The sequence below is a fragment of the Notolepis coatsorum genome (genome assembly GCF_963971535.1).
Source record: "Notolepis coatsorum genome assembly, chromosome: 3".
Classification (NCBI taxonomy): Eukaryota; Metazoa; Chordata; class Actinopteri; order Aulopiformes; family Paralepididae; genus Notolepis; species Notolepis coatsorum.
The window spans coordinates 21,400,284-21,425,516 of NC_140167.1; the positions used below are offsets into that span (position 1 = coordinate 21,400,284).

At 44.2% G+C, this 25,233-nt stretch overlaps 1 protein-coding gene across 1 annotated transcript in view; it reads left to right on the forward strand.

Moving 5' to 3' along the window:
• nol10 (nucleolar protein 10) overlaps positions 1-25,233 on the forward strand; it is a 64,079-nt gene that overhangs the window by 33,557 nt on the left and 5,289 nt on the right. Inside the window, exons 14-19 of the mRNA XM_084310624.1 lie at positions 5,200-5,326; positions 12,526-12,605; positions 17,575-17,673; positions 17,917-18,009; positions 20,183-20,356; positions 22,223-22,524. Coding sequence (XP_084166750.1) covers positions 5,200-5,326; positions 12,526-12,605; positions 17,575-17,673; positions 17,917-18,009; positions 20,183-20,356; positions 22,223-22,524 — 875 coding nt within the window. The remainder of the gene's footprint in view (positions 1-5,199; positions 5,327-12,525; positions 12,606-17,574; positions 17,674-17,916; positions 18,010-20,182; positions 20,357-22,222; positions 22,525-25,233) is intronic.

Here is a 25,233-nt window from a genome sequence, read left to right on the forward strand (position 1 = left end):
GCAGCAGCTCGAACTCTCAGTGGCGAGGAGTAACGCGTGGGAGGCTCACGCTGCCCCTGTCACTTCCTGCTTCCGTCGCACCGGCGTCACCAAACCGACCTGTAGGAGTCGCTGTCCACAATGTCAAATCCCCACCCACCGGCTTTCCCACCATCTAACACTTGCCAATTGTGTTAGTATGAACGACCGGCCAGCCGGTAGCAATGCCGAGAGCTGGGCTCAAACCCAGCGTCTCCTGTGTTAGAGGCGAGCGCCTTGCCCACTGCGCCAATCAGCCGCCCCCACCAGGGCCAGTTTCTAATTGCAGCCACCCGTAGGTGCTCTTTGAGAGCGGTTTTGAAGGAGGGTAGGGATTCACATTATTTTACGGCTGTGGGTAGGGCGTTCCACATTATTGTGGCATAATTGCGAAACATGTTTAGTCCCTTGTTTGAGCCAAATCTGGGTTGAACATGATTTGTGGAACTCCCTCTGGTGTTGTGGTCATGGAATTCACTGACCTTTGGGAAATATTTCGACATATACATGGATATCTTAGTAGTGTAGTGTATCTTGTAGACCAGGCCCATTGCAAGTTGCTGTACTCTGTCGTCTACTCTAAGCCATCCTAGGTTGTCAAAATGGGTAGGGGTAAGGTGGGTTTTAGGAGTAAGGCCAAGCAGTAGTCTGACCATTTTTTTTTGTGATGTTTGTAGCCTTGTTTTTAGGGCATTTGAAGTACTTTGGTACCATGAGGTGCAAGCATTGTCATAGTACCCTTGAATGAGTGCTCCTGTTAGAGTCTTCAAGGTATTCTTGTTTACCAGAGAGGAGATCCGGTACAGGAATCTTGTTCGTTGGTTGACTTTTTTTATTACATTGGTTGCCATTTTGTCACAGGAAAGATTTGCCTCTAGGATGGAACCCAGGTAGGTAATTTCATCTTTCCTTGTGACAATATTGTCACCCACTGTAACAGAGAAGCCGTTGGCCTTGCTGAGTTTGCTATTTGATCCAAAGAGATTGGATTCTGTTTTACCCAGGTGTAATGATAGTTTGTTATCAGCGAGCCAGGTGCAGATTCTGCCGAATTCAGAGCTGAGGGCTTTTTCAACCTGCAACTTGTCCTTGTCAGAGACCAGCAGGCTGAGTCGTCCGCGAACAGGAACAAGTTGCAGTCACAAGCTGATGACATGTCATTTGCATGAATTAGGAACAGTAACGGTCGTAGTATGCTTCCTTGTGTAACACCACAGATCACTGGGAGGGGGGGGGGGGGGGCAGTGTACCGTTCACCTCCACCATCTGTTCTCTCCCCTCCACGTAGGATTGCATCCAGCTCACTGATGAACTATCAAAACCAATTGCTTTTAGCTTATCAATCAGAATGGAGTGATTGACAGTGTCAAAAGCCCTTTGGAGGTCCAGCATGAACACCTCGTATTTGATGTGGTCGTTCAAATAGAGAAGGCATGTGTCAGTGGAATGGGTTGTTCTGAAGCCAGATTGGAATTCGTAGATTAGCTTTTTTTCCGCAAGGTACTTTTCGACCTGTTCGTAGAATTTTTTTTCCATAACTTTCGAGATGGAGGTAAGAATAGAAACAGGGCGGTAGTTGCCAGTTTTATTATTATTATTGGTATAATAACAATACAAAACACTACTAACCTTCGTACTGTCTTTTATTATTCACTCTGCTACTAAGGATTCTACCTTGCCTATATTACTACCTACTATGCTAATCTGGCTACTATGCACTCAAGTTCAACACTGCTTGATGAACTTACTTACCCTTAGCTGCCAGAGTTGTACCCTTCCTGCTCACTTGTTGTACAGAACTTGTAAGTCGCTTTGGATAAAAGCGTCCACTAAATGTAAATGTAAACGTAATAATAACAATAATATTCAACATTATATTTGCAAGCCCTTTTTTCCTGTGAACTCAAAAGACAATGTGACAGAAAAGGAACAAGTATAGGAAACATAGGGGAGAAAAGACATACTATATTAGAAAACAAATGTGAAACAAAACTTGATCACAAATTAAAAGCAGATTTTAAAGAGGTGTGTTTTGAGTCCTACTTTGACTAATACATTTTAGTAATGCATACAGTGAAGTAGTGGGATTGAGAAGCATCTGGCACACACACCTCCGACATTCCCAGAGATACTATATCCTATGAGGTCATCAGTGGGAAGTCCGTTGGGGTTTTCTTTTTCCCCTCACAATCTACCATTGTACAGCCACTGTCCCGTTTCGCAACTGCTGCATGTGCACTGTACGTCATAATATGAGATTATATAATCGGCTTTAGTTTACACCGTGGCACAATGACACATGCTTTACGTAATGACACGTTGCATAATGACACGTACTGCAGCAAGAACTCGGGTCATTTTCAAACCGGTATAGAATTTAGGATATCTGATATCTGAACCAGTATAGGTTGGAACTATGTCAAAGCCTACACTATATGCTCTATAAGGTGGGTCGCTACTCGCTAGCAGCTTCGTTAGGGATCCACAATGATTTACACTAAGGCGTGGGGGGGGATTGGGGGCAAGGGGTCTCCAGACTCGCTGTGCCGTCATGTGAGGCGGTGTGGAGCGACCCCAGAGTCACCCTGACATGTAAATCAGGCTCGCCCCGTGTGTTGGATGTCCAGTCGTGTCGTCATCTATATACAATGAATTGTCTAATCGATAAATTTGTTTCTAAAGTAATATATATAATATATAATAATAAAATATAATATAATAAGTAGTATATTTTCTAGTGGTACTTCATAGCGGGAGGGGGTGCTGACCCGATTAATCCGACGGGGCTTGGTTTTCACCTGTATGTCGAAAAAATAAAATGCCACTCTCCCCTTAATTCCATTGAGCCGCTGGGCCGGTGATACAAACGGCCCGTGTTCTGGCACCAGGACGTGGGCCGGTCGAGTAGCGGCTCCGTGTCACACATTTAGAATTTACAGGCTTTTGATTGAGACGGATGGGAATGCAGGGGTGCGGTTTTCCATGTACAGTGCGGGTCTCTATTGAGAGGGTCTCAAAAGGTTTCCTGTTGGAAGGAGAGAGAGAACACCGATAGAATGTTCAATGTAGGAGTTAGCAACAGTGGCCAGGGTTGGCGGGACTTGGTGGGACATTTTACAAAGTGTCGATCCCAAAGCATTCAGAGAGCCTTCTGAGAAATTCTGGGTGAATTCTCGAAACAAACAATGTCCTCTGTTAACAAAGCGTGTCAGAGCAAGAACTCTGATCTGAGAGCCAGTTCGGCCTTTCAGTTTTTATCACAAAAGGAATTTGACCGGCTTCCCCGGGACTCGGGTGTCCCGAGAACAGAGTCACGGTATCAGTTTGGCTGCAGACTTTTATGTGGTTTCCATCCATACTGGGCCAAAGTACTGGGACACTGGAGAAGAACGTTACTGAGAATTCCAAAAGTTTAACTCTTTGGGAAAAATAAAGTCCTGAAATGTTTTACTTTTGCTTACATACTCATTAAATAACTGACACGTCAACAAAGTCTATTTGTATTTCTCTTGGTGTTCCAAAACCAGGTCTTAGGTCATTTAAATGTAAAACGTTTTTGTGACCTCATGAAGTGTGGTTCAAAGTACAAGTGTATATCTGAGGGAGAATGTGACTAAGGTGTGTGACTATGTCCAACCTAAATCTAAATCTGTCCCAGGCTGAGGTGACTTAAATCTAACTCATGCTAAGGTGACTTAAATCTAACTCATGCTAAGGTGACTTAAATCTAACCCAGGCTGAGGTGACTTAAATCTAACCCAGGCTGAGGTGACTTAAATCTAACTCATGCTATGGTGACTTAAATCTAACCCAGGCTGAGGTGACTTCAATCTAACCCAGGCTATGGTGACTTAAATCTAACTCATGCTAAGGTGACTTAAATCTAACCCAGGGTGAGGTGACTTAAATCTGTCCCAGGCTATGGTGACTTAAATCTAACCCATGCTGAGCTGACTTCAATCTAACCCAGGCTGAGGTGACTTAAATCTAACCCAGGCTGAGGTGACTTAAATCTAACCCAGGCTATGGTGACTTAAATCTAACTCATGCTGAGCTGACTTCAATCTAACCCAGGCTGAGGTGACTTCAATCTAACCCAGGCTATGGTGACTTAAATCTAACTCATGCTGAGCTGACTTCAATCTAACCCAGGCTGAGGTGACTTAAATCTAACTCATGCTGAGCTGACTTCAATCTAACCCAGGCTGAGGTGACTTAAATCTAACCCAGGCTATGGTGACTTAAATCTAACCCAGGCTGAGGTGACTTCAATCTAACCCAGGCTGAGGTGACTTAAATCTAACCCATGCTGAGCTGACTTCAATCTAACCCATGCTGAGCTGACTTAAATCTAACCCAGGCTAAGGTGACTTAAATCTGTCCCAGGCTAAGGTGACTTCAATCTAATCCAGGCTGAGGTGACTTAAATCTGTCCAGGCTAAGGTGACTCAAATCTAACCCAGGCTAAGGTGACTTAAATCTGTCCCATGCTAAAGCGACCTAAACTAACCAGGGCTAAGGTGACTTAAAATCGAACCCAGGCTAAAGTGAAATCTAACCCAGGTAGGGCTGCAACGATTAGTCGACATAATCATAAAAACTCGTCTACGCCGGATTTTTGCGTCGATGCTACGGTGACTTAAATCTGACCCAGGCTACGGTGACTTAAATCTGACCCAGGCTACGGTGACTTAAATCTGACCCAGGCTACGGTGACTTAAATCTAACCCAGGCTAAGGTGACTTAAATCTGACCCAGGCTAAGGTGACTTAAGTGTAAGGTAAGGTGTATGACTAAGGCATGTTACTCTGACGTGTCTGTGTGTCACGTTGGAGGCATCATTGGATGAGCTTATTCTAATGTAGACTGATGAAAGAAATAGCTGTGAAGCATGTCGGCCTGTCAATATCCATTTGAATTGTGTGATTTGATCAGTGGGTTAAAACTTTTATGTCTTGTGTTTTTTTGTCCATATCTGTGTGTCTCTCCGTGTGTGTGTGTGTGTGTGTGTGTGTGTGTGTGTGTGTGTGTGTGTGTGTGTGTGTGTGTGTGTGTGTGTGTGTGTGTGTGTGTGTGTGTGTGTGTGTGTGTGTGTGTGTGTGTGTGTGTGTGTGTGTGTGTGTGTGTGTGTGTGTGTGTGTGTGTGTGTGTGTGTGTGTGTGTGTGTGTGTGTGTGTATAGGCCCTGGGCCCTGCTCCTCGGTGGTGCTCCTTCCTAGACAACCTGACGGAGGAGCTGGAGGAGAGTCCAGAGAGCACCGTCTACGACGATTACAAGTTTGTGACGCGCAGGGACCTGGAGAACCTGGGTGAGACACCATCTGCCTCGTCTCTCCACTAACCATGTTACCACACGTGGAACTAACGACCACAAGTAGACTCTTGCACCCACGGCCAGCTGTGTCTCCCATGAGAAAGATTGACGATCTGGGTTTGTTTGCTAACCCGAAAAAACAAACAAATGTAGGACAGTTATGGTATGAACAGGAATTTCAATTAATGTACAGGTTACCTTTTTGTAAAGGCCATAACGACAACTTCTGACTTTCCACAGTACGACAGACACGGAACGATGACAACAGGCCCTCATACAGTTTCTATACAAGAAGTACTATATACTGTACATCAGTATTTGCAATGTGTCATACAGTCTGGTTGTGGCTGTGTGTGGAAGTGTAGCGAGTGTCCAGTACTGCATTAGACCAGTGTACCGTGAGGTAGTCGTACTGAATAGAAGACGTAGCAAGAGATGTGATGGGAGAGCGTCATCGAGCGCCGACACAATCCCGGAGTTGAACGCGGTGCGTGTTGCGCAGACGAGTTGCACGGCCTCTCTCTGTTAATAGCCTATTGAATGGCAGCAACGCAGGATACCGGCTACCGTTACGATACGTTATCGATTCTTTGGACAACGATACGATATTTGCCGATATCACAAAGTCTGCCACGATCAGGGCCCGTGAGCGGATCGGCGCGGGCGAGAAATCCGCTCTTCGCTCTAGACGGCTTGTTCCGCTCCGCTAATCGCTCATGTTGACCCCGCCCCCATGTCGCTCTCCGCTCGCTCACCTTGAATCGAACGCTCCCCGGTCCCCGCTCCACATCGCTTGGCAGATTTTTTCTTTTTTCTTTTTGGAGCATGATGTAAATTTGCTTGATTTGACCAAACTACAACAGTCTACACCCCCTGGGCCCCTTAACAATTGTTTGTATTGAGCCGTATTGTAATTGTACCCATTCTGCAATGTTAAATAACGTTGTTTATAGCTCTACTAAGCGATGATAGCTATCCTAGCCACAATGCTATGGTCGCTGCCATTAACGTTAGCATGTAAGCTAACGACAACAACAATGGCGTCATATACTTTTTCTAACAGGATGTGAGTGACGGTTCACCCTTCTCATTGGTTGAAAATGGCCTTCATGTTTGTACATCGCCATCTGTTGCTTTGGCATTGTACTACATGTATATTACATCAGTGTTAAACCACTGTGAGCGGCCCGGAGTGGATTGGAGCGGAGGAGAACTCTCGCTCCGGACGTCGCGCCGACCCATTTTAAAACCCACTCCGTCGCTCACGTCAAAACCGCCCGCGCCGCTCACGCGCCGCGCCGCTCACATGGCCTGGCCACGATACGATACGATTCGATTCAGGTGCCTTCGATCGATATGAGGCGATATCATTATGCCCATTTAACACAATCGGTAACATTTGGATCAACTCAAAAAAGGCAACGAAAATATGAGCAGGGTTAACTTAGCTTAGTTAGTGTTAGCAGCTAACGTTAGTTTAGGGGCATACAGGAATGGCGAGGATGCAAAGCATGTTGGATGCATTTGACCCGTTGCGGGGGAAAGAAAGCAGGGACTTATTTTCGGGTCTCGCTAAATGCGACCAAATAGGCGCACTCGGGAGCCCTGCTGTAACGTCTACAACAGCTACTGCTGTTGTTGTTGACATGACTGACGGATGGTTTGTTTTCACATCTCGTGTGATGACCAGCTGCCACCGGATTTTCTAAATAAGAGTATCGAGATGAACCGATCTTTTTACGTTTTATCGATCCTTGGATCATCGATAATTAGATTGATGTATCGTCCCACCCCTACTAACAAGTGCTCAAATCAAATCAAATTTATTTGTAAGGCCCGACAACACACGTCAATGTCCCCATGGGCCGTACACGTCTTCTTTAAACAAGTCAAGAAGAAACATCACAATAATTTAAGAACAAAACAAGGACACCATAAGGTCCAAAATATTTAAAAATAAATGCAAAATAAATAAATGCACAAGTAAGCAAGGCAGTAGGTGGGGAAAGTCACAGCAGTAACTAGCTCTGTATTGTAATACAAATTGGAGCCATTTGAAACTACCAGACTCTGGGGAACTGATACTGGTTAAAGGCCTGGGAGCGAACCTTGGTTCCACGTCGAAACTACCCCCCCCCCCCCCCCCAACACTGCTACCAGAAATACTCTGGGAAACATGGCCATGGTTATGGTTTCTCTCTTCTCTTCTCTTCTCTTCTCTTCTCTTCTCTTCTCTTCTCTTCTCTTCTCTTCTCTTCTCTTCTCTTCTCTTCTCTTCTCTTCTCTTCTCTTCTCTTCTCTTCTCTTCTCTTCTCTCCTCTCCTCTCCTCTCCTCTCCTCCCACCCTGCTTGTGTAATTGTCTTTTATTTAGACTGGATGGAAAACAGATGTACAGACATGAGAGTGGGACCATGAGAGGACAAAGAGCAGAGAGGGTTGCAGGCATAATGGAGGGTGGACAGGGTGGCCTAGAGAGGGCGTACAATAACCCCCGGGGAAGATCACAGTTCGATTCCCCCGCGACAGCCAATGTGGCCTCCTCTTCCCCAGTCCCACGTGTCCCGGAGCGTCGCCGGAACTCCCACCTGCTCCAGGTCGATCCCTCTGGTGGAGACGACTCCTTGGTGCCGTACGCGCTTCTCAAAGGGATGCCCAGAAGAAACAGAATTCCTAATACACAGTAAAAAGGGGCGACTGGCTGAGTACTCAGCGTTCCCTGAAATGAGAGGGAGACAGCCACGGTGGGAATCTGACTAGGGTTTCACTGTACAGACTGTGCCGCCCAGACTTCCCACTTTTAAGTGGCTTCTTTTATGTTTTTTCTTTCTTTCTGTCTGGCATTGTTGCTGCGGGGGGGGGGGTGTCTATGAATCAATCTGAGGCACTTTGCCGCCTCAGGGCTTTTCGTCGCAGCGCACTAGACTGTCTAGAAGTCTTTAGGTAAGAGGAAGAAAAGTGTGTGTGGGGGGGGGGGGGGGGGGGGGGGGGCTTACCAGTGTGAACACTGGGTAAAGGTTCATGGAATGCAGTCTCAGCGGTACAGAGATCAATTTACCAGGTGTGTGGGGGGGGGGGGGGGGGGGGGGGGGTTGGCTGTTGAGGAATGAAATTGATTGATTGATTGATGAAAAGTTTATTAACAGATTGCAGAATGGGTACAGTACAGTACAGCTCAATACATACAATTGTTAAGGGATGCAGACCAGAGAAAGACTTTCGTCTTGTTTACATCAGGGTCCCCCATTTTCAATTCATCATAACATATATGACATACAGATAGACAGTACTGCTACATCTATACATTTATGACATATCAGATTTGCAAATACAGTACTGTTTGTGATACAAAAGTGTCCAGAAAAGGAGTGTATATACATTTGGCGTAGAAACTGTACATTGGAGGAGGTTGGATGGGTGGGGTGGGGTTGGGTGGGTTGGGTGAGGGCTGTACATTGGAGGGGGGGGGGGGTTGGGTAGGGCACACACACACATTTTACACTGTACATTGGAATACTGACAAAGCCTTACTTGGTCATTTACTGTACAACTAGGTTAGGACATTTGTAGGGGCCAGTTTCGAATTGCAGTCTCACGTAGGTGTTTTTTGAGAGTGTTTTTGAAAGTGGGTAGTGATTCACATTCCTTTACAGCTTTAGGTAGGGCGTTCCACATTGATGTGGCATAATTGCGAAACGTGTTTAGTCCCTTGTTTGAGCCGAATCTGGGTTTTACATGATTTGTGGAGCTCCCTCTGGTGTTGTGATCGTGGTATTCACTGACCTTTGGGAAGTATTTTGACATGTACATGGGTACCTTGGTCACGTAGTGTATCTTGTAGACCAGGCCCATTGCAAGTTGCTGTACTCTGTCGTCTACTCTAAGCCATCCTAGGTTGTCAAAGTGGGCAGGGGTGAGGTGGGTTCTAGGAGTCAGGTCAAGTAGTAGTCTGACTAGCTTGTTTTGATATGTTTGTAATTTGTTTTTTTAGTGCCTTTGAGGTGCTTGGTACCATGAGGTGCAAGCATAGTCGAAAGAGGGGGGAGGGGGGGGTTGTTAGGTGGTTTGCAGCAGCTGTGAAATTTGGTCTTGTTATGTAACAGAGCGAGGCAGCCAGGCGGATAGTGGAGTTTTTTTTGTTCTTCTAGGTAAGGGGAGTTACCACTCCCCTCCCCTTACGTTTCAACACTGACATTCCCCATGGAACCGCGTGCACTCATGTACTTTTTATCTCTCTCTCTCATGTTCTCTCTCTCTTTCCTCTCTCTCATGTTCTCTCTCAGTTGCACTCATTGAACTCTCTCTGTCTCTTCCACTCCTCCCTTTCAGTCACACACATGACTCTTGCTTGCCGCAACTCCTGTGCATTCCTGGGTGTGAGTGATGTCAGCGCAGCGTGAGCCTCGAGGCAATCTCTCTGCTTTTATTGAATACTAAGCTAGTGGCACACATGAACTAGTTATTAAACTCGTACAGGCATGAATGACACCCCGAATGTTCACTCATTCATTAAAGCCTTTATTTAAACGTCAGGAAATCACGAGGGTGGCCCCCCCTTTACAATGTTGCAGAGCTTACAAAAAACAGACGATGCTCAAAGAAAACGTAAAATATATAGACAAGAAAAAGAAAGATTTGTTTGTAGATGAATAGAATGAATAGGACAAAAACACAGATGGAGGGGCTAAAGAAAGATACCAAAAAAAACTGAAGCAGAGTTTTTATCATGTTTTTGAATTGAAGATCATTCCAAGAAGCTAGGCATTAAAACTAAAGGCTGACTTGCCAAGTTCTGTCTGTACTCTGGTACATTAAGCATCAGTCACGTGAGCGTGTCAGACAGGGTCCAAAGTTCTGTCTGTACTCTGGTACATTAAAGTGGAGATGAAGCAGTGAACAATGTGATCCTAGTTTGTTTGTTGTGTACCTTGTGTAAGACAGGGTTCTATAATCAAATGTGAAATCTATCTTATTTGTCTGAAAAATCAAATATAATATCCCTGTTTTCAACATGGGCGCCGCCATTTTGTTGCTGACGTCATGGCTGACGTCATGGGGCTGGTTTGGTGTATACACTGCTGGTTAGCTGCCTATAGTGAATGGGTCAGTCAGTAAATAAAATGTTGCCTACAAAACAACGGGACCGCGGTGGTTCTGTTTGTATTGCTCCTGGCTGTTCAAACTAATTTTACCATGTGAAAGAGAGGAAAGTTGGTTAATTTCCACAAACTACCAGTGAAAAAAACAGTGTTGTTGGCACGTTGGCTCAGGCTGGCTGCACTCAGGCGGCGCGACCAGCCTGTTGGACAGGGAAGGAGGATCTGCAGCGAACACTTCATTGCCTCGGATTATGTTGTTGGGGTGGGATGTTTGTCCAGAAGACCACTAATCAGCTGAAGCCGGACGCGGTTCCCTCAGTCTTCGACAGACAGACCGGCCCAGGCAGTTCAGCGTCGCGGAGCATTCAGCCTGCTGGCTACCTAGATCCACTTCAACCAGCGTCGCGGAGCATTCAGTCTGCTGGCTACCTAGCTCCACTTCAACCAGCCGAGCGTCGGGAGCTCCAGCAGCTTGTCGATGTGCTAATAGCCTGGAGCCAGCTACCGTTAGCTTGCCGAGGCTATTAGCACACCGACAAGCTGCTGGAGCTAGCTACCGTTAGCTTGCCGAGGCTATTAGCACACCGACAAGCTGTGTAGCCAGCTACCGTTAGCTTGCCGAGGCTATTAGCACACCGACAAGCTGTGTAGCCAGCTACCGTTAGCTTGCCGAGGCTATTAGCACACCGACAAGCTGTGTAGCCAGCTACCGTTAGCTTGCCGAGGCTATTAGCACACCGACAAGCTGTGTAGCCAGCAGGCTGAATGCTCCGCGACGCTGGTTGAAGTGGATCTAGGTAGCCAGCAGGCTGAATGCTCCGCGACGCTGAACTGCCTGGGCCGGTCTGTCTGTCAAAGACCGAGGGAACCGCGTCCGGCTTCAGCTGATTAGTGGTCTTCTGGACAAACATCCCACCCCAACAACATAATCCGAGGCAATGAAGTGTTCGCTGCAGATCCTCCTTCCCTGTCCAACAGGCTGGTCGCGCCACCTGAGTGCAGCCAGCCTGAGCCAACGTGCCAACAACACTGTTTTTTTCACTGGTAGTTTGTGGAAATTAACCAACTTTCCTCTCTCTCACATGGTAAAATTAGTTTGAACAGCCAGGAGCAATACAAACAGAACCACCGCGGTCCCGTTGTTTTGTAGGCAACATTTTATTTACTGACTGACCCATTCACTATAGGCAGCTAACCAGCAGTGTATACACCAAACCAGCCCCATGACGTCAGCAACAAAATGGCCGCGCCCATAATGATAAATGCTTCAAGAATGCACATAACAAATCGTTTTTTCTTAGAAACTGCTTATTTTTATAACGTGATTTTTTCTGTGGCTTATCTAAATACTAATGTGATGCTATGAATATGTATTTATCGCTATGCTTCATCTCCACTTTAAGCATCAGTCACGTGAGCGTGTCAGACAGGGTCCAAAGTTCTGTCTGTACTCTGGTACCTTAAGCATCAGTCATGTGAGCGTGTCAGACAGGGTCCAAAGTTCTGTCCGTACTCTGGTACCTTAAGCATCAGTCATGTGAGCGCGTCGGACAGGGTCCAAAGTTGCAATCTAGCAACATTGTGATATAAGGTGGGAATTTCCCGGCACTGGCCTTAAAGATAAATGTATCCGGATGTTTGTTGTTGTTGTCACATACCAGCCGTTAGCAATACCTTTATCCTTTTGACTACCTCTGTCAATTAGTTTAAGTTTATTTGTACGGCCAAAAATCACATTACATCACATTACATTACAATCACATACATACCCCGCCCCTATCATCTGACCATAGTTTTGAATACTAAACTGCACACATACATCTATTTTAATTCTTCTGTGCACATCCTGTTCTTCATCTTCTTCTTGGCCCTCTTGTCCTTTTCTGTCTTCACCTTCTTCCTCTTCTTCATCTTCTCAAGTGTAAATAATATATGTTTCTATTTGATTTGTGAGCATGTGCCTCATTCCACAAGGCTCGACTGGCACACGTGAAATGTACCTGGCTGACGATACACATTGTTGCTGAGTAGATGTCAGAGATGCTATATATATGTCATATTTGCATCTTTGTAATTGCTGTGTCTTTTGGGTGTCAGGTTTGACTCATCTGGTGGGGTCTTCCCTCCTGAGGGCTTACATGCACGGCTACTTCATGGACATCAGACTCTACCACAAGGTACAGTATGACCCTCGACTGATTCATCACATAAATGAGGATGATTTTAGAATTGGAGAAGCCCTCTGGTACTGCTTTAGCCTGCTATCTGGAGAAGCCATCTGGTACTGCTATCTGGAGAAGCCCTCTGGTACTGCTATCTGGAGAAGCCCTCTGGTACAGCTATCTGGAGAACCCCTCTGGTACATTTGGAGAACCCGTCTGGTACATCTGGAGAACCCCTCTGGTACATTTGGAGAACCCCTCTGGTACATCTGGAGAAACTCTCTGGTACTGCTTTAGCCTGCTATCTGCTCCATTTCTGTACATCTCTACAGGGCTGTGTATTGTCTTTCAATGGGATCATATATGATGTTTAGGGCTGTCTTAAATACTTCGAAGCTTCGTTCGATGGGCATGGGTTTCGAATATGAAAATAAAATTCGAATAAAATTATAAAAAAAATTGTGCAAAATCAACTCTGCATCTCTTTGTTAATTACAACAAGCAATGCTGTTTGTTATTTAAGATGAGGTCGGACTCGGCACTGACAGATTTGTGTTCATTGTGCTGCTTTTATAAAGCCTCAAATGACGGCTTACAATATTTCATGAAAGCAAAGTGTTTCGTTTGTCTAAGATTTAAAAAGGTTTAACCTTTACAGCACTGACAAAGTTGAACAAAGTACTGTACAAGTCCCACAACATAAAAAAAAAAAATATATATATATATATAATTATATATTATTAACACTTTGGGTGCCGGGAAACGCCTAAACACGTCATTTCCGGCCATGCTCAAGTTGCCGAAGACGCCTTACAGCGTCTTTAATATCAATATTTCAAAAATCTGGGATCGGATTCATATGTCCCCTCCGCTGGCCTGAGATCCACCAGGAGGACCCACTGAGCTCTCTGGCGGTTCAGGAGCGCCATCTGGTGGCCGATCGGCGCAATCGCTTAACAGGAAGTGCCGTAGAGCAGTGGTTCTCAACTGGTCTAGCCTCGGGACCCAACATTTTCCTTAGTCATTAAGTCGCGACCCAACATTTTTAACCACTATGATTTATGTAAAAGAAAAAATATTTGCAGTAATACGCAATCTTTCAAAACATGAAATAAACACAAAAAAGTGCAACAAAAGTGCAACTATTGCTAAAAACCCAATGAAATAAAAGAATAATAAATAATATATGGTTCTTAGCAGATTTCTTAGCTTAACATAACAGACCTAAATTTGGGGGAACTAATGGGATAACTGAGTTTGCAACAAAAGTGCAACTAGGGCTAAAACCCAATGAAATAAAATAATAATAAATAATATGCTTCTTAGCAGATTTCTTAGCTTAACATAACAGACCTAAGTTTGGGGGAACTAATGGGATAACTGGGGTTGCAACAAAAGTGCAACTAGGGCTAAAAACCCAATGAAATTAAATAATAATAATAAATAATTATGCTTCTTAGCAGATTTCTTAGCTTAACATAACAGACCTACGTTTGGGGGAACTAATGGGATAACTGGGGTTGCAACAAAGTGCAACTAAGGGCTAAAAACACAATGAAATAATAATAATAATAAATAATATATCCTTCTTAGCAGACTTCTTAGCTTAACATGCAGGGAACTAATGGGATAACTGGGGATGATGTTTGCTCCTGACAAGAGTCTCAAAGTCTGGGGTGATGGTAGACAAAGCAACTCTGAGGTCATGCTCAATGTCCAATCTGTTCCTCCGCTTTGTCTTCAGCTGGACCAGAGCTGAGAAGCCACTTTCACAAAGATAGGTAGTGGAAGAAACACATCCGCGACCCACTCAAAATGGCCCCGCGAACCCACTTTTGGGTCGCGACCCACCAGTTGAGAAACACTGCCGTAGAGGTTGTGCTGGTCGCCCGTATTACTTCCGGGCACTCGCTATAGGTCCCGAGGCTCGATCTCGACACACTACATAGCGATCGATTGCCAATAACTCGATAAACAACATGATTTGGACGTATATATACCATTATACAAGCTGGAAATGGACCGGGTAAATCTACATCCCATAATGATAAAATGTCTATTCTACGATGATCGCCCAACGGCGCGCGGAGACTGGGGTGAGTTTTAGCGTGTAAAGTTACCGTCTTCGATACTAACTGCTATTATCAACATTTGACCCACATTAGATGATTGGTATAATGCTGCCCAAGGAATTATAAACGCCCCCTAGCCCATCCGGTCAACATCAGATGACGTGTAGTAACTTCTAGAAGTACGTCTAGTTGGAATTTTTTATATCGCGCTGATTGCCATAAAACTGTATTGCATCATCAATATAATGTATTTGGGGCTATAGATCACGTTCTGGAGAAAGCTGCAGAAAGAGATGAAAACATACTTATACATTAGACCATACTTTACTATGAATATGTGAATGAAAAAGTTTAACGTTGCTACACAATGAACAATACATATAGGACTTTGAATGGGCCCTAATAATGGCAATGTAGCAATAGAATTTAAAAAGTTATAGCCCTGCAAAGAAGGGGACTTTCTCTATAGACAAATAGAGCCGGCAACCTACGGTTGATAATGAATTTAACCCATGGCAGCCAAAGTGTTAATAATACTTAATTTTTTTTTTTTTTATCTTGAAGCTTCGAATTAAAATCGAATCTCGGCCCCGAAGCTTCGAATTCCAAAAAAATATTCGAAGGTCAGCCCTAATGATGTTATTACAATATTGTGGCACACTATTCTCTTCTCTTAATTAACACTTTGGCTGCCATGGGTTAAATTCATGATATACCATAGATTGCCAGCTCTATTTGTCTATGGAGAAAGTCCCCTTCTTTGCAGGGCTATAACTTTTTAAATTCTATTGCTACATTGCCATTATTAGGGCCCATTCAAAGTCCTATATGTATTGTTCATTGTGTAGCAACGTTAAACTTTTTCATTCACATATTCATAGTAAAGTATGGTCTAATGTATAAGTATGTTTTCATCTCTTTCTGCAGCTTTCTCCAGAACGTGATATATAGCCCCAAATGCATTATATTGATGATGAAATACAGTTTGATGGCAATCAGCGCGATATAAAAAATTCCAACTAGACGTACTTCTAGAAGTTACTACACGTCATCTGATGTTGACCGGATGGGCGGGGGATCGTTTATAATTCCGTGGGCAGCGTTATACCAATCATCTAATGTGGGTCAAATGTTGATAATAGCAGTTAGTATCGAAGACGGTAACGTTACACGCTAAAACTCACCCCAGTCTCCGCGCGCCGTTGGGCGATCATCGTAGAGTAGAAATGTTATCATTATGGGATGGCGATTTACCCGGTCCATCTCCAGCTTGTATAATGGTATATACGTCCAAATCATGTTGTTTATCGAGTTATTGGCAATCGATCGCTATGTAGTGTGACGAGCCAGAGTCCCGGGACATGTACCGAGTGCCCGGAAGTAATACGGCCGTCCAGCAAAACCTCTACTGCGCTTCCTGTTAAGCGATTGCGCCGATCGGCCACCAGATGGCGCTCCTGAACCGCCAGAGAGCTCAGTGGGTCCTCCTGGTGGATCTCAGGCCAGCGGAGGGGAAATATGAATCCGATTCCAGATTTTTGAAATATTGATATTAAAGACGCTGTAAAGCGTCCTCGGCAACTTGAGCATGGCCGGGAATGACGCTTTAACACGGCTCCTGGCAGCCAAAGTGTTAATGAAACAAGCTAATGGTCTGTTTTTCTTTATTCTTAACAGTTTCAGTGCCTGCCAGTTACCATTGAAAACCCTGTTGAGTGCCATCATCCACTTCAATGTTAGCGTTAAAAACGCCTAATCTATGTTTTAAATTATGTGTCTAATCTGCCCGTCACTTATCAATGACTTGTTTGCAGTCAACATTGTCGAAACGGATTGTTTTTTAATCGGTTCATATCCTTTTTATAGCATTTCGAAACGCTATCGTTCTCTCGAAATTTTTTGTAAAATTGAAAGATTCCCCCATAAACGGCATTATTGGAATATTCTCGAATACACTAGACACGTTGTCATTTGTCGGCCTATTTATGAATCGTTTTCAAATAAACGCTAGATTATCGATACTATATGTGTACTTATGCACGCTATAGACGCGAGCTGAAAAATCTATTATCTCGTTTCCTCAAGATCACACACACACACACACACACATAGATAGGGACACGCTGTTATCTCAGTGAATACAGCTCCGATTACCCCAAGACTGGTAACATAGACTCCTTACCTTAGATCAGATGTTCTCCAAAAAGATTATTCCAATTCCTGATTGCCATTCCAAATATCGATCACGCTTATTGATTGATTATTGGTTGCTGTAAATATATATTCCACGCTGCTTTCCGTCTCGCGATCAGATCCCTCTTGATCAGACGGCTCGCCAGCACAATGGAGCCAGTTGGCTCCACCTCTACAGATCTACAGATCCCAGGTCAGTCTAATCGACTGACCAGCAGTTACACAGGGATAGACGATAGGGGGCGCTTTTTTCCCATCTGAGGTCCTGGAGGGGCTGCTGTACCAACGGGAGACTCGGTTGATGAAATATAAATTCAGATCGCTAATAAAAAAATAAAACGACATCTGTCGTCGTCGGCACTCACCGGGGGGGCTGATAAAACGAGATATGTCGTCGCTGGCACTCAATGTGTTAATGGACATTAGGTTTCACTTTTTCAGATATGTACTTTTGAACTACTTGTTTATTTCCTAATAAACTTTATTTCTGGCTAATCATGCTAAGCCAATAAGATGCACTCAGCTCAAGTGTTGGTGTTGTTACAATGTTGTTTTTATTGGATTCTATTACATGTTGTACCACTGTATTGCACATCATTGCGGGCAAGACCACCCGCATTTCATTGTATACTTGTATGCCGTGACAAATAAAACTCTTGACTTGACTTGAAAGGAACAGCTGTATTTATTATTATTCCATCATGTTTGCTTTGCTCCAGGTTAAAACTTTGGCCAATCCTTTCGCGTACGAGGAGTATCGTAAGGATAAGATCCGGCAGAAGATCGACGAGTCCAGGGCACAGAGGGTGCAGATTAAGGTGAGACGTCCTGATAATTGACCAACATTCTGCAAGTCCAGCCTCCTTTAGTTACGGTTGTATATGTATATAATAACATGGAACAATAAAATATTGTGGCTGAAAGTATTGTTAAAAAACTTGTACTTAGAAATATATATATATTGAATATATATGTATAACTCTCAGTCTCATCCCATATGTATGGGTAGTTGATGGTTAAGTGTCTGATGTGATATCCTACCTGCTCTGCGACTGAGACAGAAGCTGCCCAAGGTGAACAAGGAGCTGGCTCTCAAGCTGATGGACGAGGGAGACGATGCGGCGGAGCTGGCCAGCAGGAAGAAGAAGGGCAAGGTAGGATCACGTATTCTACCAGTCCAGAGATGGAGGAGTGGTGGGGGGGGGCTTCATGGCTCCCCCATTTTGCATTTGAATGTGGAGCGCTCTTGTTGTCATATGACACGGGTTCATTTGGAATGTATACATGTAGGTATTTCACCAGAGGGGTCAGCCATTTCCTTCAGGAGACTTCCAACAGGGATCAACAGACAAACCTTTGACCTTCCATTTAGACAGTCTTGTCAAACCACCAGGCCCGTCGGCCATATAGCGTCCGCACCCCGAGACATTCCTCTGGGAGACGTCACAGAGAGGAGCGCAGACCTCTAGCGAACTGCAGGCACTATTTCCTCAACTATCTTCAACTGTAGTAGGCCTAACTTGAAGAAAGTTGATGGAAGTAGTGTCTCCAGTTCAGTCTGCTCTCCTCTCTGTGACGTCACCCGGAGGAATTTCTCGCTGCTGAGCTTTCGAGACACAGAACATTAGTGTTGGTGAGTTACATGTCAGATTGTCTCATGTCCTCCTCACAACAGAACGATAGGATTAAGGTTGAAAATCTGCAAAGTGCTCCTTTTAACGTTACTCACATTGAAAGATGGCATAGGGAGTCTCCGAAGAAGCAGCGTGATCTGTCCTAAATGAATGAAGGCAGCTAGCCAGAGCAGCTACACAGTATATCTCAGAGCAAGTCAAAGAAGAAGCAGGGTGATCTTCCCTAAATGAAGGCAGCTAGCCAGAGCAGCTACACAGTATATCTCAGAGCAAGTCAAAGAAGAAGCAGGGTGATCTTCCCTAAATGAAGGCAGCTAGCCAGAGCAGCTACACAGTATATCTCAGAGCAAGTCAAAGAAGAAGCAGGGTGATCTGCCCTAAATGAAGGCAGCTAGCCAGAGCAGCTACACAGTATATCTCAGAGCAAGTCAAAGAAGAAGCAGGGTGATCTTCCCTAAATGAAGGCAGCTAGCCAGAGCAGCTACACAGTATATCTCGGAGCAAGTCAAAGAAGAAGCAGGGTGATCTTCCCTAAATGAAGGCAGCTAGCCAGAGCAGCTACACAGTATATCTCGGAGCAAGTCAAAGAAGAAGCAGGGTGATCTTCCCTAAATGAAGGCAGCTAGCCAGAGCAGCTACACAGTATATCTCAGAGCAAGTCAAAGAAGAAGCATGGTGATCTGCCCTAAATCAAGGCAGCTAGCCAGAGCAGCTACACAGTATATCTCAGAGCAAGTCAAAGAAGAAGCAGGGTGATCTGCCCTAAATCAAGGCAGCTACACAGTATGTCTCAGAGCAAATCAAAGAAGAAGCAGGGTGATCTGCCCTAAATGAAGGCAGCTACACGGTATGTCTCAGAGCAAGTCAAAGAAGAAGCAGGGTGATCTGCCCTAAATCAAGGCAGCTACACAGTATGTCTCAGAGCTTCAGAACGTGTTCGGGCCACACCGCCAATTACCTAATTACCTGGTTACACTTGTAGCTTGTTGGCTGGCAAACTGGCAAGACTGCCAATGATAACAGCTGCCAATCATACTTGCAGGATTGCATCCCTACATCACACGTCTTGTTAGTATTCGAACCATTCATAAACCCCTCTGGTATTTTGTGGCCTTACCCTTTTGTTTCAGCTGATCCCTCCTGCAAGCATTTAGCTACATGACAAAGCAGTTTCACTGTGTTGAGCAGCTAACGCTAGCTGTTTAGCCGGTTAGTTTGTTGTTCCGAGGCTGACCAGATGCACTCTGAAGCTCCAGGATGAGGCTACACGTATCAGCCTTGATTTATTAGGAAACATCTCCACTCTGCTATGATAATGCCATGTTCCATTTGTACTACGCTCCGCCAGTAATGTCAGACTGCACCAGCAGATCTCATGTTAGTTAACTAACTTGACGGTTCACGTCAAGCACCTATCGGAGCTTTTAGACTCTTCGTCTTGTTAGGACTTAATAATTCCCTCCCCTACTGGCCCCTGTATTTTGTTGTCTTTTCTGTGCTTTGTTACTGTGGCTCTATGCTCTTGTGTATTAATTTTGTTCCCTGTTCCCCTGTGGTTCTATGTTTCTTTGTTTCATTGTTTTTTCTTTTTGCCAATTGTCAGCGACTTCGGGTCATTGAGAAGCGCTTTACAAAATAAATGAATTATTATTATTATTAAAAACCCTCTCCTCCTCTCTCGTTGAACCCCCAGGCCCTCCCCAGCCTCTTGGGAGACGGCCGCTTCCAGGTGATGTTCGAGAACCCCGACTACCAGGTGGACGAGCAGAGCGAGGAGTATCGCCTCCTCAACCCCATCGTCTCCAAGGTGGGCGAGAAGAGGAGGAAGAAGCTGCTGCTTCTCGCCAAGCAGGCCGCCGCCGCCGAGGTAATAACAGCTTTTCTTTTATTTGATGTATTTGTTTTTATTTATTTATTTATGTACCGTATTTATTGTGAACCCTGGTAACACCAGAGTTTGTTTTATACCAGCTTTCCCCAGGGTTCCTACTGGGAATACTCTTGGTATGGGATTTCAGTATTTGGGGGGGGGGATATCCTCTGGTTTACACTGGTATGAGCTTGTATCTGTATGCGTTTATTCCCAGTTCCTACACAGGTCTGGAATGTCTGGAATAGGAAACTAATCATTTCCAGGTCATGAAAATTTGGGGACTTGCAGAAAATCCGTTTTAGGACTACGATTTCTTCTTCTCACGTCTAATTCGCCCGGGTTCCGGTCCAATGCGTCAAGCTTATATTTAGCTTATAAGACTTAAAATCATTGCGGAATTGTAAGAGGTTATGATGCCGTTTAAATGCGGTGACAGTAACGTTATTTGAACGCTACTTTTCACTGTCCAACAGGGCTGTACCACAAACATTCTAAATAAACAACTAGTCAACAACTTACCCATGAAGAAAGCAGAACGTCGCACGACAGACCACGAAAATCAACTACCCTCCAAGGCAGAGTCATTGACACAATTAACAAAGTCCAATACCTCGTTCATTAAACCCGATGGATTGTAGGGGGATGTTTCCTGAAGCCGAAAGTTTATCAACAAAATAATATCAACAGAGGCCATGTGTGTTTGTTTATGGGCGTCACTCGAAACTCCAACTCGCCAACAAAAGCACTCGTCTTGATTCACATGCACATTTTATTTCGCCCCCACGCAATGACACGGAAATGGCCTTTTTTAAACAAAGAATTGTTACTTTTAGAGATACTATAATGGTTCACTTTTATAGTAAACATGTTCTTAAACATTCAAACTGTGATAATATGGGGGAAAAACTATGCAAATTGCCCTTGGTCGAAATGAGGACGTAAGCACTGGGTGCGGTCACATATTGTATAGTTGTGGCTGTGGAGGGAAGTGAAAGTGAGTGTTCAGTACTGCCCAGTACATAGATGGAATGACCCTCCAACATAGTCCAGCATAGACCCTCCCAACATAGTCCAGCATAGGTGGACTGGCAAACTTTTTTTTAAATGGAGACTTAGGCTTTGTGTCCACTGGGGATGTTTTTTTTTAAGGCGGACAGCTTTGAAAAGCAAAAATATGCATGCCCAGAGCGTTTCCAGAGCGTCTCGCGACTCCCACGGCTCCGCCACTTGCTCGATGTTGATTGGTCGGTCGAAAAAAGTTACCTTGACGAGCAGCGCTCCTCTCAAAGTTTAACTAGTTTCAACTTTAGGCGCTGGGAGCGCTCCGCCCAAAAACGGTAGCCGCCGAGAGCGGTAAAACGCGAGGCGCGGCGCTGGGAAAAGGAGCGAGCCTGTCGCGTCTGTAGCATAGAAATGAATGACGTCCCCGGTCGACACGGGCCCTTATGACATATATATAAAAGATGAGAGATTCACACGACGGTTCACGTCAAACACAGCGGGACAGACGTGACGGCACACAACATCTTAAATAAAGTGGAATATACTGCATCATTTTCAATTGGATTTTATTTGTACAAAAAAACGTACAATGGAATATTCCATTAAAGAAAAGTTACAAACATTTTTGGACAAAATCAGAATTGGCAAGTCGGACTTAAAGGAGAAATCGGGAATCCGACAAGAAAATTGCAATCGGTGTGTCTCTAGCAATATGATGTATTTGCATATAATGATATATATGCAATGGCATTAGGACCAACGTACCACTAGGTTAGAGTGCACAGGGATCATACAGTAAGTGCACAATTCCTGATTCTCTGTCATCAAGAAAGTTTGCCTTTCCTGTCCTCTGTCCAGGCGAAGGAGGATGAGGATGGGGAGGAGGAGCCCGAGGGGCGCGGCAGCTCGGAGGAGGAGAGCTCGGACGACGACGACAAGGGCTGGGTGGAGGAGGTGCGAGAGCAGCGGCGACAGATACACGAGGAGGACTACAACCGGCGGATGCAAAAGAAGATGGAGGACCGCAACACCCGCCTGCTGGTGCGCGAGCAGAGGCTCAAGAAGGAGAGCCTCGCCGGCCAGCCTCGCTTCTTCCAGATCAAGGCTGGAGAGGAGTTCCGCAGCTTCGGCGATGTGGGTCGCAAGCAAAAGCTACAAAAGTGAGTGTGCCCCCCCCCCCCCCCCCCCCCAATGATGTTATTATAGATACAGTGATGGTGATAATAATAATAATAATAAAACTTTATTTGTATAACACCTTTCATACAGAAACTGCAGCTCAAAGTGCTTCACAACAGAAAGAAGTAAACATAAAATTAGCACATAAAGTGAAGACATATAAAATCACAGTTTTTCACATCCCAACAGGGAACAGGCCACCTTGTTTATGGTTTGATTCAGTTTTAAAAATAGACAATAATAAAAAGAGTAAGATAGAATAGACAGACAATAAAATAGTGCAATAGTGCAGTGCAATAAGTAGTAGAATAGAATAGACATGAAAGGAGCACATAAAGTGCAGACATATACAAATCATTTAATTTTTACAGTGCAATCAAATTGTTCTGGATTACTGTTTAACAGTTTAAAGTTGTCTTTGCCTTCTCTGTTTGGTATCCACAGTTTAAAACTTGACAGTCTTCCCTCCTGTTTGATACCCACTTTGACCCTTCGAACCTCCCACTCAGGGCAAACCTCCCTCAGGGCTCAGTTCCCTCCCTCAGGGCGCAGTTCTAGGCCTGGGTCTTTCTTGTTTGATACCAACATAGTTTAATACCTGGCGGTTTTGAATCTGTAATAAAAAGCAATAGACAGAGTAAAACAGTGCAGTGCAATAAAAAGTAAAGTAAAATAAAAGTGCAATAAAATAGAATGATGCTTGACTATCATTTTGCTATGGGTTTTGTGGCTAAATGAATAGTCCACCTAAGTGACATTGTCACTTGGACATGATATTCGATGAACATCCAGATTGCGATCCTCTGTCTTCCATGTGTAACGGACGTGATTCAGCAGTTGTGTAAATAAGATTCAGGTGGGCTCCACACCAAGGTAGTTTTCATGTGTAACGGACGTGATTCAGCTGTTGTGTAAATAAGATTCAGGTGGGCTCCACACCAAGGTCGTTTTCACGAGCGCTTGTAGAGCAAAACCAGACTGGGAGGAGGTATAGGGTGACTCCTCCCCCTATCTACAAGCAGGCACATTCCCAACCAATGGAAAAATACCTCACAACAGCACAATATGCATACACACAGTGGCAAGTGGATACAAAACTAACCCTGTTGCACATGTTTTTGTTCTTTTAGCATTTGATTGGTTGAAAATGTATATAATGTAGGTTTTGTGTATTTTAGTTATTGGGTAAAGCCTATTTTGTAAAATGCCTTTTGTCTGTGTATCTCAACATGATTGTGAATGTGGCGAGGATATGATGATAGGCACAGATCTCGGAAGGGCTATAGTTTGAAATCCCCATTAATTTCCCTATTGACCTTTCCCTTTTAGACGAGGCATTTTGGATCTGACGCTCCAAATTTGGTCATGTGCATTTGTGTCGTCATCTCGTCTTGTGTTTGTTCATTCAGGGAAAACAAAGTGTTACCTAATATTCTGTGCTTAATATTTAACAATGCTTATGGTTGTTCATTGAGCCAGAAAATGACCTCCAACTCACCAGTGGCTTCTCTTGATGGCCTAGTCGCCTAATCCTTCAACCACAGCTTGTATTGTAGGAGGAGGATGGTGGCGGCGGTCATATGCATGTTTTTCCTCCACCAATTCTTTCATTTCAAGCATAAACCGCTAAATAATAATAATAGTAGTAATAATACAGAAGATTACACCCTCTAAAATGTCAGTTTCAAAGACGAGGTCTTAAGATAGCTTAAGACCTGAAGAATATTCCAATGGGTGTTTTTAAATTTCATGCCAGGAGTAATTTTGTAATAATATGTATCTTTTTTCCTCCCTGGTGGATATCTAATTTGGGGGAAAACAGATGTGGTGCCACTCTCTAGTGCAGGGTCTTAACTGATTGCACGGGGTGTGGTACGGTGCCACTCTCCTGTGCAGGGTCTTAACTGATTGCACAGGGCGCGGTCGGGGTCTTCCCTGGCTCTTAAGAGAGGCTTAGATGGTAATGTCGCCAGTCTGGTAGGTTTTGTGCTGAAATAAGTCAGTTGAAGACTGTCTGAGATCACATAACAACATTAAGGAAAAGAACATAGTGCTATTGGAACCCATTCAGTCGCTTTAAGCAAGGAAGAGGTCATAATGGAAGAAGAATATTTAGCTGCACTCAACTGTGTAACCAACCAGGCTTATTTGAGCTTGATTCGTTCTATACTATACACTGTATCTAAATTGATCAACTGTATCTTAAAGGTGGGATCAGTTATTTGTCTTATGCAAGCTGACCAAATGTATCAGAAGATAATACAAAATTTTAAGTAAGTCTCATGAAAAAACGAAGGGAAAAAAACTACAATTCTATTGGAAAACAAACCCCCGATATTGGACCACGAGGGTTTTTCCATTATCCAGTCCATGTATTTTTTTCTTTTGTTCAGTTTTGCTAAGAAAGGCTGTGATTGGCTGTATACCCAGACTGTGCCACATGACCACACCAAGCTGAGACAGTCATAGAAGTGGAATAGGGAGGTGTAGTGGTGGTTACGTCATTGTTGTTTCCAGCCGGTCCACCTCGCTTGAAATTGCAATGTATTTCCAATGGACACATTTTTTAATCGTCTCGTTTAAAACAAATATAGCATGAACATTGGCATGGTGTGTATTCATCCACAATCTATAGCTCAACATGAAACAATTAGCAATTAATCGTAAAATAATTATGTTGAATTGTATTT